Genomic DNA, 17,975 nt, shown 5'->3' on the forward strand with positions numbered 1-17,975 from the left:
CGGTGCGGAGACTGCCCTCCTCTTTCTAGCGGCTTAGATGATGCAGTCGCTATTGACCGCGGCATCGAAGTGTTAAACAGCCGGGATAGGAGTTATCTTCGATCCCGGCCATTGCAGTGAAGTATCGGCTGTAACATACCGCTGACACCACTGAATATTCCCCTTGTCAGCTATGACGTAACCCCACATTAAATCCCGGCAAGGGGTTAATGTATTTTCCATGTCTTGTATCTGTGATTCTAGAACCAACCACACATATAAACAATCTTATCCGGGCGTTATGCCATTCCAGGTCTAGAAGAGGCAGAGACGTAAGAGAAGACAGACATGATTAATACAGACATCAACGAAGTGTAAAAATTGATGTTGGCTGGGACTTTATTTAGTCTGACCGGTGCGGAGGACAAATAACACGGCCATGGTAGTAGAGTTCAGCCCAGGAGAATACAGACTCCAAGTCAAGCTGGAGACTTATTAACCCCTTTCATGCCACAGAGGCAGAAAATCTCATCATCAAGTCTGACAACAATCAGAATAACAGATAGAAATAAATATGTTAAACAAGAAAGACCTTCGTCTTTATTTACCAATGTCCACGATGGGAATAAAAAGTCAGTTTTGACATATTTTAGATGTTGAATACGAATGGGAGCAGCAGAAAACTGAAGACTGCTGTACTATTTCTATCTAAGCTGATGTGACAATAATAACGACAACAAGTTTATCATTTCTTGTACAAAACGGTCTTTACTTTTTCCATTTTTCTCCAAGTCTCAGTTAAGGTGCAAATTTCCATACATCCTCCTTTAAGAATTCTTGATTCTTCTATTGCTAAGTGGCATAATAATTCTGTGTTTCTGTAGGAATATTAATAAAACAAGACTCACAGCTTTTTCTACGCCACTCCCGAATGACTCCAGAGTTAGACCGAACTGGAATGCCGTTATGCTTGATCAAGTCAAGGACTAAAGTCTGAATGGCTGTGGTAGAAGAAGTACATAGTTAAGGCTTCTGGTGCCGTCTGTGCAGAGGAAGAGACCAAGGCCTTCAGCTTAGGAGTCTGTTCCAATGATGCATAAAAGTCTTAGAACTGCTTAACCCAATAAGAATCAATACAAATAGGTACAACGTCATCATGATTGCAAAACGATGGCTTGAGAACCAAGATGGCTGCCTGGACCTGCATGAGGAAAAAGGAAGAAATTAAGAAAACTAAAATATATAAAAGATACATTAACAGTGAGCAATCTAAAGGAAGGATCAGCATACAAAAAGAAAGAAGCACAAGTTATACTGTCAAACGTTTGCTAGAGTTCTGCTACATTTGGAGCTTTGACAATTCTCAGATCCTTTTAAATTAGGATGAATAACCCAACAACAATGCTATTGTACCGCCAACATCGGGCACATCGCATCTCTATCCACATCTTAATGGCATGAATGGTGTCTGTTAGGGTATGTGCACACACACTAATTACGTCCGTAATTGACGGACGTATTTCGGCCGCAAGTACCGGACAGAACACAATGCAGGGAGCCGGGCTCCTAGCATCATAGTTATGTACGATGCTAGGAGTCCCTGCCTCGCTGCAGGACAACTGTCCCGTATTGAAAACATGATTACAGTACGGGACAGTTGTCCTGCAGAGAGGCAGGGACTCCTAGCATCGTACATAACTAGGATGCTAGGAGCCCGGCTCCCTGCACTGTGTTCGGTCCGGTACTTGCGGCCGAAATACGTCCGTCAATTACGGACGTAATTAGTGTGTGTGCACACCTTATGTGTATATACTGTACGTGTGGATGTTGATGTGGGTGATGATTTCAGAACAGGAAGTGTTTTCATGGGATCACCAAACACATTGCACCTGCAGCTCCAAAAACAGATAACACTGATAAATATAAAAATATTCTTCTAATAACTTATGTAGTCCGTGATTAATGGGGTGTCTGGTTAAACACCCGCTTTTTAAATGCGCTTATGACATTTTCAGGTAATGAAAGGGGTTCCACTGTTTAGCCACCTCTTGTTCTGGGGGACCTGGGTCTTTTGTGCATTACATGGCTACTAATTTCAGGGCTTTTTATACCTACAGTATCACTACAGGGTTTGTATCACTACTTGCTGACCGCTTCCCCCTGAAATCCCAGTTGATCCCAAGGGATCCCAGCTACTAGCATATCATCAGGAAACCCCTCTTAAACAAAATGGTTACCCAAACCTTTAGCTGGGTTACGTGGTGTGATAAAAGACAATACATGCAATTTATTACATTTTTGTCTATATGGGCTCATCAAGGATCTGCGGCTGTTAAGGGTTAGGGTTTGGATTATGTATATGCTGCTCATCCATATAGGCAGCTCTTTACTTATCTAACCATTAACTTTACTGTAAAGCTTAAAGGGGTTTTCCAGTTTCAGCATATAAAGTTTACTCATCAAATAATAAAAATGATGCCATTTTCTAATATACTTAGTGTATCAATTCTACGTTTTTCAAGATCTCTGCTTGTAGTTGTTGAATGGGATCGACTAGTCACAGTTGCAGTACAGTTATCAGAGATCCCTTTTGTAATGGGCCTATCACCTGTGTGTCCTTCATATGACCAGGACAGATTTTTATCACCTGGATACAAACAATGAAGGTTCCTGTTCAATGACTACAAGCAGAAATCTTGAAAACAGAAAACATTGCCTGGCGCACTCACCTCCTCTGAGGCTGCTCCTGAGAATATACCAGAAGATATTTCACTCGTAACAACTGATTATTGGTCACCACAAAGTATTTCTCTGGAACATCTCCACCTTCGCTGTTCCGTGCTCGGGCTCGCTTGCGATCTATTTCAGATGAATCTGAGCAGAACATGCAACAAGCAAATAAAAATAAAAAAATGTATGAAAAACTGACTGTATAAAACAAGAATGTTTCACAGTGGCACAGTGACTAGTCCCATAGCCATACATCGGCCATTTCTCAGAACATCTTTAGAAAATTTTGATAGAGAACGACTACTCTAAAAAACCAGCTGACCACAAGGAACCAGCTAAAGATTTTTCTACCTTTGAAGCACACAGTGAATGTGTCTCACCTTTTTTCTTGACTTGGCACTTCACATCAGGGTGATCGATCACTTCACACATTGCAACACAGCTAAGAATTGGGCCCAATATGCTATGAGCCCATCCGTGTCCATGTGGGCTGTACAGAAGAGCTAGGCTTAAGTCACCGGTTAAGTAAGTGCCTTCTCCAAATAAAGAGGTCTACATGAACATAAGGCATAAAGACATAAAAAAGAATGCAAAATCTCATTATACAAGACTTAAAGTAACACTCCGGGCAAAACGCAATAATGGGTGCAAAATATAAGGTCAAAATGTGCACCATTCATAATAAGTACGTTTTTCAGAGAACGCAGTGTATGTAAAGTTGTGCAGGTTATAAATATCCAAGTGTTATAATTGTGAATTATCCGCATCTTCTCTGCTACTAAATCCTACCTTGTTCAGATGGCAGTGTAAGCCATTGTGCAGTATGGAGTGGAAGTTCTCCAGACGACTGCCGTGCAGGGCATACATCACGTCCATCTCTCCGCGGGTCTCCTGGAATTTGGTGTCCAGCTTCTCACAGTATTCTATTTCAAACAGGAAGTCAGGAGTAGGCAGAGCAAGACTGGGAGAGCCTGGCAAGGCTTGGATATCCTCAAACTAAAACGGTAAGGGAGGGGCAGCCTTAACTCAAGGCTGGGGTATGTCGCCAATATGGTTAGTACAGACATTGTCCCTTGCTGACCACTTTCTTAGGTTAGCTCATGGGTCTAAGAACAGATTGATTGCAGCAAAATTAATACCACCAAGAATCATTCAGAACATAAACTAATGAAGAAAGGACTACTTATCAATTACTTGTGCTACATCAGTAGAAATATACACAGGAAGGCTTTACTGTTTCAGAGGCACACCGGGTCCCTGCGGCTTCGTGCGGCATCATATTAGGATACCTCCATAATACAGCGTCCAATGAATCAGGCCGCAATTTTTTGATCGGGAATCCGGCAAAAAATGCCATATGTGAATGTCTTCGAATGAAATCGGAATCATACCAAGGTACAGAAGAGTCCCATAGAAGAAGGTACCCCTATTGCGGCTCTGTAAGGCTATGTTCACACGGGGTATTTTGCCGAGTTTTTTGACGCGGAAACCGCGTCGCAAAACTCGGCAAGAACGGCCCGAGAACGCCTCCCATTGATTTCAATGGGAGGCGTCGGCGTCTTTTTCCCGCGAGCAGTAAAACTGCCTCGCGGGAAAAAGAAGCGAAATGCCCTATCTTCGGGCGCTTCCGCCTCTGACCTCCCATTGACTTCAATGGGAGGCAGAGAAAGCGTATTTCGCGCTGTTTTATGCCCGCGGCGCTCAATGGCCGCGGGCGAAAAACGGCGCGAAAATCACCGCGAAAATCGGCGTGCAGGGAGAGGAAAATCTGCCTCAAAGTTCCAAACGGAATTTTGAGGCAGATATTCCTCCCCCAAAATACTCCGTGTGAACATAGCCTAAAACTCAGAGGTCAGACAGAGCCACAATACAGTCGTGTACATGACACCTTCCTTGAAATGACATCTTCTTTCAATAGTGTTTCTATTCATTACAAATATGTACGAATCCTATTACACATACAACTCTAAATTTCACAAATTCCAATCCCAATTTTAGGAATGTCTGGCTGGATATCCACACATATTTCACTACCCACAACGTAAAATTGCCCAAATATTAGTGAACCAGAAGTTAGAGCAGAAGCCAAAGTTCGGCAATTATGTTCTATATTATTTATTGATATTTTTCTGTGCAGCCATTTTTGTGAAAAAAACAACAGGAATTGCTGCCACATTAGTTGTCACTTTTGAAGATCATCGGTAAGTTGTCACTATGTTATTGACTAAACGTGCAGAGAAAATTAGTTTACTATTCGTTTCTAAGAAGCTCATTTGAAGGGGACAACCATGATGACTGCACTTCCTGTTGTCACTTTTTCAAACTTGCTTCATTTCATGCTGAATGGTTTACAACACAAAGCTGAAAGAGGCTCTGTCACCACATTATAAGTGGCCTATCTTGTACATGATGTGATCGGCGCTGTAATGTAGATCACAGCAGTGTTTTTTTATTTAGAAAAACGATCATTTTCTGACGGAGTTATGACCTATATTAGCTTTATGCTAATGAGTTTCTCAATGGACAACTGGGCGTGTTTTACTATATGACCAAGTGGGCGTTGTACAGAGGAGTGTATGACGCTGACCAATCAGTGACCAATCAGCGTCCTACACTTCTCCCCATTCATTTACACTGCACATAGCGATATAGTTATATCGCTATCTGCAGCCTCATACACACACACACACACTAACATTACTGCAGTGTCCTGACAATGAATATACATTACCTCCAGCAAGGACGTGATGTGTATTCAGAATCCTGACCACTTCTGTAGTGTCTCTGTGATTTACAGCACAGCACAGCACAGCACAGCGAGATCTCGCTGTGAATGACAGCTTAATCTCGCGAGACTACGCCTGCTATGCTGTAAATCTCAGAGACGCTACAGAAGTGGTCAGGATTCTGAATACACATCACGTCCTTGCTGGAGGTAATGTATATTCATTGTCAGGACACTGCAGTAATGTTAGTGTGTGTGTGTATGTGGCTGCAGATAGCGATATAGCTATATCGCTATGTGCTGTATAAATGAATGGGGAGAAGTGTATGACGCCGATTGGTCACTGATTGGTCAGCGTCATACACTTCTCTCCACAATGCCCACTTGGTCATATAGTAAAACACGCCCAGTTGTCCATTGAGAAACTCATTAGCATAAAGCTAAAATAGGTCATAACTCCGTCAAAAATGATCGTTTTCTAAATAACAAACACTGCTGTAATCTACATTACATTGCCGATCACATCATGTACAAGATAGGCCACTTATAATGTGGTGACAGAGCCTCTTGAACTTTCCCTCAGACTGTCAAATAAACTACAATTTACTAGTCCACGATCTGTACAACGACACTCAGACTACGGCCCTAGAGTGATATTTTTCGGCGTTCCGCAGCATAGCCTTTCACATTCTATAAGAACTATTTTACCTTTTCCTTTTTAATGCATTTGATGGTGAAAAGTTTCTCGGACAGGATCCAGGTCAGCAGATTGAGGTGTTGCTGGTCTAACTTTGACTTGCTTTGGATGAATTCCTGCAAACTGGGTAAGATGTTTGTATCGGCGATCTACCAAAAACAACCACAGCCTTCAATGCAGACTGAAACTTGTAGTAAATGTCATATGCAAAGTTTCTATAAAAACTTACTAACACATTTATATTTGCAATATTAAATACAGCAAAAGCTTCCTTAACCCCTTAAGGACCGAGCCATTTTTCACTCCCCGCGTTCCAAGAGCCATAACTTTTTTAGGTTTCCATCAATAGAGCGGTGTGAGGGCTTACTGTTTGCGGGAAGAGTTTTAGTTTCTAATAGCATTTTCTAATAGCATTTAAAGTACAGGGAAAAAAAATATTTGCGGGCTGAAATTGGAAAAAACGGATTCCTACATAGTTTTTGGGTTTCCGTTTTTACGGCTTTCCCCTTGCAGTAAAAACGACAACTTAACTTTATTCTGCGGCTCAATACAATTACAGTGATACCACCAATTTATATAGGTTTTTTAAAATTTTATTACTTCAAATAAAAAAACTTTTGGTTAAAAAAAAAATTGTTTTGTTTCACCACATTCGGAGAGCCATAACTTTTATTTTTCCGTGGATTGAGCGGTGTGAGAGCTTAGTTTTTGCGGGCCGAGCTGTAGTTTTTATTGGTACCATTTTTTTGGTACGTACAACTTTTTGATCACTTTTTATCCCATTTGATTTGCGAGCTAAGGTTACCAAAAAAAAAGCAATTTTGAGGTTTACATTTTTGTTTCTTAGCGAGTTCGCGGTGCACGTTAAATAACGCTATATTGTAATAGCTCAGACTTTTACGGACGCAGCTATACCAAATTTTGTTTATTTTTTACATTACTTTAGAGGAAAAAAAGGTAAGGGTTTTTTTTGAACTTTTAATTTTTTTTCCACTAACCCTTAAACCTTTTTTTTTTACACCATTTATTAGTCCCCCCAGGGGACTTGAACCAGCGATCGTTAGATCACTGATACATATACTGCAATACTAATGTATTGCAGTATATCGTAATTTTCACAGGCTTCTGTTAAGCTGTGCCAGAGACATGGTTTAACAGAGGCAGACAAAAGGCAGACCTGGGGGCCTTCATTAGGCCGCCGGGCTGCAGGAACAGCCATCGGCGATCCCCGATCGCGGTGTGGGGGCGACAATGAGCTGTCGGAGTGGGCTGCCTCCCTCTTTTCAACGCTTCAGATTGTATTTACTCCTGTATTTTGCAAAAAAAAAAAACTGCATTGAAACGGTATGTGTGAATCTACCCTTTAGGTGTTTTCACAGGCCATTTTGATGCCGTTTTTAAAGCCACAACCACGAGTCGATTCAAAAAAGAGAAGTAGAATCTTTCCTATATACCTCCCCCTCTCTTTACGATGCACAACTGGAATTTACTGAAAAAACTGCATCAAAACGGCACATGCAAAACAACCCTTAGGCCAGGATCACACACACAACACACAGTTTTTGGCTCACAGAAGTTGACACAGAAGAAAGGAGATGCATCAGTCTTTTCTTTATGCCTTTCATTCCTTATGGATCCCCGTCTATCTTTGGCTAAATAAAACTGGGCCACAAAAATGCACCAAAAACTGCATCAATGCTGTGTGTGTGATCCTGGCCTTAAAGAGACTCCACTAAATAGACAGTTATTGCTGACAGATAGTCACTCTATAGCCTCTTTCACGTACTTTTTTTCCTGTATCTTAAAACATGTAATAAAATCGCCATGGAATTTTTTAATGGTGTTTTTTACTTCATCTAATCTTTTACTTGCGTTTTTCCTGGCGCTTTTTGTAATTCTATAGAGAAGCCTATGGATAAAAACGGCAGAAAAATCGCCATACCTTGAGCATGCTGTGTTGTGATAAAAAATGCCAGTATTGGGTTCCGTCAACTTTCCGCCATGGTGTTAATTGGTTCACCGGAAACAACAGCGCAGCATGCTGCGCTAGTGTTTTTGTGACGGATCTGTAACGGAGGCTTCAATGCAGATGTGTACAGGCCCTTACCATATAACTTGACCCCAGAAATATACAACAGAGCATTTTTTTTATTTTATTTATAAAATGTTAAAAAAAATTGGTACTAGTTTTATAAGATTTTAGGTGATCTTAGAAATACTTTCAGAATTGATAATATTTGCAGGTTGTGCCTGACAATGGAGGTATGTACAGAAGGTTTACTCACCAAGGCATCGAAATCTTTGTGTAGGTCAGCAGCATAGAAGGGAGGAAATGGTCGTAATACCGAGTCTCTCTTGTAGCTTCGGAGCGCAGACACAAAGAGGCTGCATTTCAGATCTGCTGCTAGTGGATCCCTAGCGATAATCCGCTCTAACATCGCCTTACTTCAAGTTCAGGAAACACAAAAATCGTTCTGTGGAGAGAAAGAGAAAATGGGGTGGGAACAGTCATGGTGACGAACAGTCATGGTGGGGAACAGTCATGGTGAAACTCTCTACATATGAACGCACGATAGAGATTGTAAATCCACGGAGCATTGAGGCCTGGGATACAAGAAACAATGCCCACATTTACAAAGCAGTTTACCACAGTTTTTGTCACAAAAGGTGACGTGATAAATTTGGGGCAAAAATCGTGATTATGCCTGTCAAATTTGGAAAGTGACATGAAAAGTGGGCGTGGTCTCAGGAGACGCAATTAAAGGCGGTTGGACCAGAATCCTATGTTTTCCTGAAAATCCCCGTACCTGCCAGATTTAGTAAAAGACAATCTCCCATGCCCTCGTAACCTTACTTTTAGTTTTTGCCCTCCTTCCCTCTGCTCCGATGCCGTTTCCCCCGTTGTTGCAGCATTGCTTGTTCAAAAAAATGAGCGGTCCTCCATTATTCATTACGTGACTGTGGTATTATAATGGTAAACTACATTTCCCATCAGCCCTGAGTCTCTTCTTCTGGCAGCTCCCAGTCCTCTCCTTTGCTTTACCTGGTGATAATTTCATTGGTGGTTCCAGTGTGTTCTCTTCTGCACATATTCGACTGCATATATCACACAGCAGAGTGAAGCTGATACAATGCAGAGGAGCACGTGGCTCTATTGAAACACGCATGCTCGCCCTGTGCCATGCGGCCGGGCAAAACCGCACATGCCCAGATCACAGCACAGGGAGAGATACTATGCCGCTATACAGAGAGCGCAGAGTACAACAGCGCCTGCTCAACCAGAGAACAAGTGGGGGACGTCTCCAGTGGAAACCAAGTATAAACAACTGCATTTCATAGGGTTCTATGAGGGGTGATTGTGGCCAAAAGGTTCATTTTGTGAAACTAAGCATATTTAAAAAGAATAGGGATTTGGCAAATGGAACGGAATGAGACTTGCTGGTGATTCTGGGAATATCCGTTTAAGGACACATTTAAATCATTTAAATCATTTGCAGAGAGGGAGATCTCTCTCGCACCGATCGGCGGCCTGCAAATGCAATCGCGGGCCTCCGATGGGGTGTCATGGCAGCCGGGGCTTAATAAAGATTGCCTATCAGATTTACACTGACAGGCAATAATGCTCTGGTATACCAAAGCATTATAGCAGCGATCTGAAGATCGCTCAGTGAAGACCACTAGTGGGACTAAAAAAAAAGAAGTAATAAATGTGAATTAAAAATTATTAATAAAGATTACAGTAAAAAAAAAAAAAAAGTTTTCCATAAAAAGTGGTTTTATTTAGTAAAAGTGTAATAAATGAAATAAAAAATACACATATATGGTATCACCGCGACCATAATGACCCAAACAATAAAGTTAACATGTAACTTAAACCGCAAGGTGAACGCTGTAAAAAAAACAACGCAAAATACAATGGCGAAATTGCTTTTTTTTCCATTGCCCCCCAAAAAGTCATCATAAAAGTACATCAATAAGTCCCATGTACCCAAAAACAGTACCAATAAAAACTATGTCTCGTCCCGCAAAAAACAAGCCCCTCATATCACAACATTGACTGAAAATGTGACGATGGAAAAACAAATAATTTTAGCTCAAAAGAGCTTTTACTGTGCAAAAGTCGTAAAACAATAAAAGCCTATATATATGTGGTATCGTCGTAATCGCACCGACCCATAGAATAAAGGTAATGTGTTATTTACGACGCACAGTGAACGGCGTAAATTTACAACGCATAGAACAATGGCGGAATTTCAGGGTTTTTTTCTATTCCCCCCAAATAAAAAGTTAATAAAAGTTAAATCAAAAAATGATATGTACACTCAAAATGGTGCCATTAAAAAGTACAGCTAATTCCGCAAAAAACAAGTTCTCATACTGCTAGTCAGCGAAATAGAAAAACAAAAAAAATAGGTTGGTCATTGAGGCCTAAAATAGGCTGGTCACAAATGGGGTTAATATGGTCAATGGGTGAACGCCTGCTGGGAACAGGGACTGATGTCAGAGAATATATAAATCAATAAGTCCCATGGTGATCTGCACTGGAAATCAGCAACAACACAGTACAGTGCGATGAAAGTCCTATTCACACCTGGTGGAAAACCTCGGCAGCAGATTGTAGGCAGCTGAAGATTTTCACATCAAAACACGGCTTAGGGCCTGTTCATATCACCGTTCGTTTCCGTTCCGGGGTTCCGTCTGAGGTTTCCGTCAGGTGAACCCCGCAACGGAAAGTGAAACTGACAGCACAGCTTCCGTTTCAGTCACCATTGATCTCAATGGTGACGGAAACATCACTAATGCTTTCCGTTCGTCACTATTCCGGCTGGTTTCCGGTTTTCCGACGGAATCAATGGCGGAGTCGACTGCGTAATTTTCACAGGCTTCTGTTAAGCTGTGCCAGAGACATGGTTTAACAGAGGCAGACAAAAGGCAGACCTGGGGGCCTTCATTAGGCCGCCGGGCTGCAGGAACAGCCATCGGCGATCCCCGATCGCGGTGTGGGGGCGACAATGAGCTGTCGGAGTGGGCTGCCTCCCTCTTTTCAACGCTTCAGATTGTATTTACTCCTGTATTTTGCAAAAAAAAAAAACTGCATTGAAACGGTATGTGTGAATCTACCCTTTAGGTGCTTTCACAGGCCATTTTGATGCCGTTTTTAAAGCCACAACCACGAGTCGATTCAAAAAAGAGAAGTAGAATCTTTCCTATATACCTCCCCCTCTCTTTACGATGCACAACTGGAATTTACTGAAAAAACTGCATCAAAACGGCACATGCAAAACAACCCTTAGGCCAGGATCACACACACAACACACAGTTTTTGGCTCACAGAAGTTGACACAGAAGAAAGGAGATGCATCAGTCTTTTCTTTATGCCTTTCATTCCTTATGGATCCCCGTCTATCTTTGGCTAAATAAAACTGGGCCACAAAAATGCACCAAAAACTGCATCAATGCTGTGTGTGTGATCCTGGCCTTAAAGAGACTCCACTAAATAGACAGTTATTGCTGACAGATAGTCACTCTATAGCCTCTTTCACGTACTTTTTTTCCTGTATCTTAAAACATGTAATAAAATCGCCATGGAATTTTTTAATGGTGTTTTTTACTTCATCTAATCTTTTACTTGCGTTTTTCCTGGCGCTTTTTGTAATTCTATAGAGAAGCCTATGGATAAAAACGGCAGAAAAATCGCCATACCTAGAGCATGCTGTGTTGTGATAAAAAGTGCCAGTATTGGGTTCCGTCAACTTTCCGCCATGGTGTTAATTGGTTCACCGGAAACAACAGCGCAGCATGCTGCGCTAGTGTTTCGGTGACGGATCTGTAACGGAGGCTTCAATGCAGATGTGTACAGGCCCTTACCATATAACTTGACCCCAGAAATATACAACAGAGCATTTTTTTTATTTTATTTATAAAATGTTAAAAAAAATTGGTACTAGTTTTATAAGATTTTAGGTGATCTTAGAAATACTTTCATAATTGATAATATTTGCAGGTTGTGCCTGACAATGGAGGTATGTACAGAAGGTTTACTCACCAAGGCATCGAAATCTTTGTGTAGGTCAGCGGAGTCGACTGCGTTATTGATTCCGTCGGAAAACCGGAAACCAGGCGGAATGGTGACGAACGGAAAGCATTAGTGATGTTTCCGTCACCATGGAGATCAATGGTGACTGAAACGGAAGCTGTGCTGTCAGTTTCACTTTCCGTTGCGGGGTTCACCTGACGGAAACCTCGGACGGAACCCCGGAACGGAAATGAACGGTGATGTGAACAGGCCCTTATCTGTTGTAGCATTTAGCGTTAGATTTAGTCGTGGATTTAATGCAGTGGGGCAGATTTATTCATGTTTTTACAGCAGTTCATACATTGAGAAATATCTAATGAGAGCAGAATGCCATATTTACGAAGCCCCTGCAGCACCTTTTCCGACAAAACTGAACGTGTCAAGAAGTGGGCGGGGCTGGAGAGTCGCTCCTTTTGACTCATTTATCAAGCATTTCCTATAAGATTCCAAGCTGACATTATGTAAACTAGGCATGATATTCATCCACAGTATGGGCGCCCTGGCACATGCTGCACTGGGGGAATAACCTGGCACCGCGGCAGTTTTAATACATCTCACCCACTGTATTGAAGTAGGTATGCAATGTTAAATACTTTTGTGTCAAAAAAGACAAAAGTATCATGATACCTTTATAGCCGCATGCCAACACTTTCTTCAAAAGAACAATCTAGCGACAGAGCCAGCCCTACAACTCATCAGGTTCGTACTCCATCACAATTATTTTTTATTTGACAAAGACCTATATCTGCAATGTATGGGAAGTGCTATGGGTAGCAAAATGTCACCACAATATGCTAACCTGTTCATGGCCAAACTAGAGGAGGAGTTTTTATCGACCTGCGCAACTAAACCTCTAGCATATTTCCGGTACATTGATGACCTGCTGATAATCTGCAGGATCTGAACATGAACTGCTTTCTTTCCATAAAAACTTCCACAAGTTCCATCCTACTGTCAGGTCCGTATTTCACACCGAATAACCACCTCTGTAAATTGAAAGCTGAAGGCATGCCTGGAGAGAAGTACACCACACAAATGTCTGAGGTACAGCTTCAATGTCAGCCAGGAGGAACTGAACTTTATTCAGAACAAAGAAACACACACAGAGAAGACACATGCCCCTCCCTATAGATGTGTGACTTGCTTGAATCCCATTGGCTCTTCTGCTGTAAGTCTTCCTATACATTCTTCTGCACACTCCTCTTTGCATTCCAGGGGGTGGTGTCTTCCATAGGTGTGTCCAACATGAACAAAGAACTTGTTATATATATCAGTATATTACACAAAGAACTGAAATGTATATACATATGTGTGAGGATAATATTTTTCAAACAATATACATAGTATTGATCCCTCACACTACCATCAAACTCACTCTCAACTACTCTACATCTCAAATACATTTCATGGACATGACCACATACATGAGAAACAAACCACAATCTACCATAAACCTACAGGCCGTCCAGCATATCTGAGATGGAACAGCTTCCATCCGAGACACAAAGAAATCCATCATCTACAGCCGGGCTCTGCGTTACATACGGATCTGTTCAGACAATGAAGATAGAAAACAACCCCTGCTATCACTGAGGAATACATTCCTACAACAGGGATACCAGCCATAGATTATAGACGATCAGATCTACAGAGCAACAAGAATTCCAAGGAGCAATCTTCTGGAGTTCAAAAAGAAGGAAGACAACAGCAGGGTGCCCCTAGTGGTCATATACAACCCACAAATTAACATCTTGAGAAAAATTGCTGCTGAAATCCAACCTATATTCAACAAAGAAAATATTCCCGGATTTACTTCTCCCTGCATACAAACAACCACCAAACCTAAGGAATCTCCTCGTCAGAAGTGCCCTCTCCTCACCATCAGAGACTGGCAGCTTTCCTTGCAACAGTACAAAATGCAAGACCTGAACCAACATCTTGTCATCAAACACCATCCACATACCAAACACGCAGCAGGACTATAAAATCACTGGCACGTTCTCCTGTACATCCTCCAATGTAGTGTACATGATCCTGTGTACAAGGTGCATCAGTAAAGGAATCTACATTGGGGAAACAATACAAAAACTACAAACCAGGATGAATCTTCACAGACATACAATAAAACAGGAGGTGGATACACCCGTGGGAAAACACTTCTCTGGACCAGACCACAGTTTGGAAGATTTAAAGGTCCTAAGTGTAGGAACACAAACAGCGTATCCGCCCTGAACACCGCAGGGAGTGCCTTCCGAAATCCCGCACCACGCTGTGGTGCATCTTTTTGGGTGTAAATTTGTCTGTGTAAATTATTGCACACACTAAGGCTGGGTTCACACACCCTATTTACAGACGTAATTCGGGCATTTTAACCTCGAATTACGTCCGAAAATACGGCTCCAAAGCGCCGGCAAACATCTGCCCATTCATTTGAATGGGCTTTACGATGTTCTTCCCTCCTCGAACGTCCGCTCCGGCCTCCCTTGATGACGTTGCAGGCCATGTGACCGCAGCTGCCTGTGATTGGCTGCAGCAGTCACATGGCCTGCAACATCATCCTGGGAGGCCGAACTGGAGAAGCAGGGAACTCTGGGTAAGTATAAGTTGTTGTTTTTTTCTTACCTACTTGCAAATATCGCAACACTCCACTTTGTTGCAAGTATAAGCACCCCATTGAATTCAATGGGAAAACCCGCCACGGAAGAGCTGCGATTCCACAGCATTAACGGACATGCAGCGGGTGAGGAAAACCGCATCGCAGGTCAAGTTTTGTGGGGGGTTTTTGGCGGCATTTTTCTGTAGAGTGGGGACGAGATTTGTTGAAATCCCACCCACACTGCTGCTATTGTAATACTCTGCGGATTTTCCACAACTATTCTGTTGCGGAAAATCCGCAGTGTTTACACTATGTCTATTCGTACCCCAATACTGAAGGGCCATTTTAAGGGTATGTTCACACGACCTATTTTCGGGCCGTAAACGCCCGAAAAATCGGAAGCAGAAACCCTCCAAACATCTGCCCAATGATTTCAATGGGAAAACGGCGTTCTGTTCCAACGGAGCGTTTTTCGTGGCGTTTTTTACACATAAAAAAACGGCCGTGAAAAGGAAGTGCAGGACACCTCTTGGGATGTTTTTGGAGCCGTTTTCCATAGACTATTGAAAAAAGCTCCAAAAACGGCGGTAAAAAAAGGCAGCGAAATCGCGAGTGGCACAAAAAACGTCTGAAAATCAGGAGCTGTTTTCTCTTGAAAACAGCTCCGTATTTTGAGACGTTTTTGACTCTGCGTGTGAACATACCCTAAGAATGACAGAGAAAGAAAAATGTGGGAATTCAAGCTGATGGTAACATTCCAGTCATTGACACAAGGCCTCAATCTAACACCAGGATTTATGAGCCACTACATGGACACACGTCACATCCCCCATCAGACTGACTCCAGATGCCTTATCTCCTAAGGCTTCGTTCACATCTACGTCAGGGCTCATTGTTTTCAATGGTGACGGATCCGGTGCCAATTTGTCTCAGTTGTCCAAGGGTTCCGTCGTTTTGACGGAATGAATACTGTAGTCGACAACGCTATTGATTCCGTCAAAACAGAGACAAACGGAAACCATTGGCACCGGATCCGTCACCATTGAAATCAATGGTAATGGAAACGGTTTCCGTTTGTGTCAGTCAGGGCTCCGTTCCGACGGTAAGCTCAGACGGAACGTCGGAACAAAGCCCTGTTGCAGATGTGAACGAAGCCTAAAGCATCACCCCTATGACCTCAGTTTTATGGCCCGGCTTATCCTAATGATGTATCACCTCATGTACTAATTGTCTTTGTGTAACATTTAAAAGTTGTGTTTTTTCCTAAGGCCCCATGCACACGACCGTAAAAAATCTCCGTAAATGCGGACCACAATACGGTCCACAATTACGGACCCACCCAGTTCTATTGGCCACGGACACCTTTCCGTATCGCTACGGATAGGTGTCTGTGCCCTAGAACCGTGCCGGGAATTATGGAGCATGTCCTACATTTTGTTTTTTACAGGCCGTGCTCCCATACTTTGTATGGGAGCACGGCATGAAGATGCAGGCCGCGGCGGCTGGCCGTGCCCGCAATCACGGGCACGGCCGTGTGCATGAGGCCGAAGTCATTCATTTGTAAACTATACTATGTAAAGGCAGTTATGGGGTCATTATACTTTCGGGAGGACAGTTATGGAGACACTATACGGCGTGAAGGACAGTTATTGTGGCCGCATACTGTGTGGTGGCATCTACGGGGGCATTATACTGTTTGGGGGCAGCTATGGGGCATTATACGGTGTGGTGGCATCTACGGGGGCATTATACTGTGTGGCGAGCACTATGGGGGCAATATACTGTGTGGTGTCAGGGGTATATTATATACAGTAGTATACAGCAGGCTCGGGATAAATATAAATTCAATGGCGTACTATGCAAATAGGGGGCATGGCATGCAAAAGGGGTGTGGTCTAATAATCGTTCAATAACCGTAATCCAGGTTACATTTTCAATTAATCGTGATTTTGATCATAATTGCCCAGCCCTATATCAGACCTACAATACTTCAGTCCTTTTTTACACAGAAGTATTTAACGTTGCATAATTGCTTCTGGGTAACACGGTACTACGCTATTTTTTACTGGACTTATTGAAGTAGGTGACATTTTCTAAAAAAAAATTACAAAACTTTCTAGCAGATTTTTTTTTTTGGTAGATTTACTTAAGAATCCAACAAAAGAAATTCCTTAAACGTGAATGTGCCCATAAGGCCCCATTCACATCGCACTTGTGCTATCCGCCGAGAGTATACGTTTTTTTATGAAAACGTGGACCATTACAAACGTGGACCATTTGTGTTTACATCTGTGTTTTTTATAGCGTGTACGTTTAGCGTAGACTCATACGTGGGTATACGATTGTCCGTTTTTTACCTAAAAAAAAAAAAAGTTTTTTTTTTTTAAAGTGAACACGGTTAGAAAAAAAACAAAACGGATTTACTGTATGTAAACGGATACAAACCTATAGCGTTACGTTTGCATACGTCGTCCATTGAGATCAATGCTTAAAAAAACGTATACGCTCGGCAGATAGCACAAACGCAATGTGATTTGGGCCCAAGAGGAACTTTAGATTGTTTGTTCAGCTTCAGTTGTACTTGTGGAGTTCTCCTTGTGACTAAAAATTGTGTGCAAATCACGTGAATTTTATTGTCGCCATATTACCTCAATTATTCCCTTTGGGGGGAAAAGCAAAGTCTTAAGCGACTTCAGTAAATTTTGCAACAGTATCTTACAACTTTCTTGCCATAGAGAGAAATCGTCATTATTTTCACGTGATTCGGGCACAAGCTTTTAGTCAGCAGGTCACCCTAGCTTTAACCTCATACACATACAGATATATGGTCACAATATAGCGGCAACCAGATCTCCCTGCAGCCACTTCTATGGTCAGCACAATTAGGTCTATGCCTCCTATGGACATCATACAGTAATATGGAGCCCATATACACACACCTCTCATACATACTAAGGGTTTACTTTAGACAGTGTACACACCAGCCGCCATACAACTCTATAGTATTACACGCCACCCTGGACTCTCTCTCACCTGACTTCGTTATAGACACTGGACAGACCATGCTCACTTCCGCACAGCTGACGTGTATTCCAGCAACTCAGACTGTTAGCTGCCCTACACGCTGCCTGCACCTGACATAATTGTAGTGTCCTACACAGGCACTGACGGA

At 42.3% G+C, this 17,975-nt stretch overlaps 1 protein-coding gene across 1 annotated transcript; it reads right to left on the reverse strand.

The window, feature by feature from the left end:
• Nucleotides 1–354: 354 nt before the first annotated feature.
• PARP16 (poly(ADP-ribose) polymerase family member 16) lies at nt 355–17,925 on the reverse strand. The gene is made up of 7 exons (XM_075858293.1): nt 17,837–17,925; nt 8,417–8,605; nt 6,143–6,280; nt 3,499–3,705; nt 3,090–3,261; nt 2,709–2,853; nt 355–1,180 (listed from the first exon to the last, which is right to left on the reverse strand). Exons 2-7 carry the CDS (start codon nt 8,567–8,569, stop codon nt 1,048–1,050), a joined length of 948 nt encoding a protein of 315 aa, XP_075714408.1. The 5' UTR covers nt 8,570–8,605; nt 17,837–17,925; the 3' UTR covers nt 355–1,047.
• Nucleotides 17,926–17,975: the final 50 nt, after the last annotated feature.

This window comes from Rhinoderma darwinii, chromosome 3, assembly GCF_050947455.1.
Source record: "Rhinoderma darwinii isolate aRhiDar2 chromosome 3, aRhiDar2.hap1, whole genome shotgun sequence".
Taxonomy (NCBI): Eukaryota; Metazoa; Chordata; class Amphibia; order Anura; family Rhinodermatidae; genus Rhinoderma; species Rhinoderma darwinii.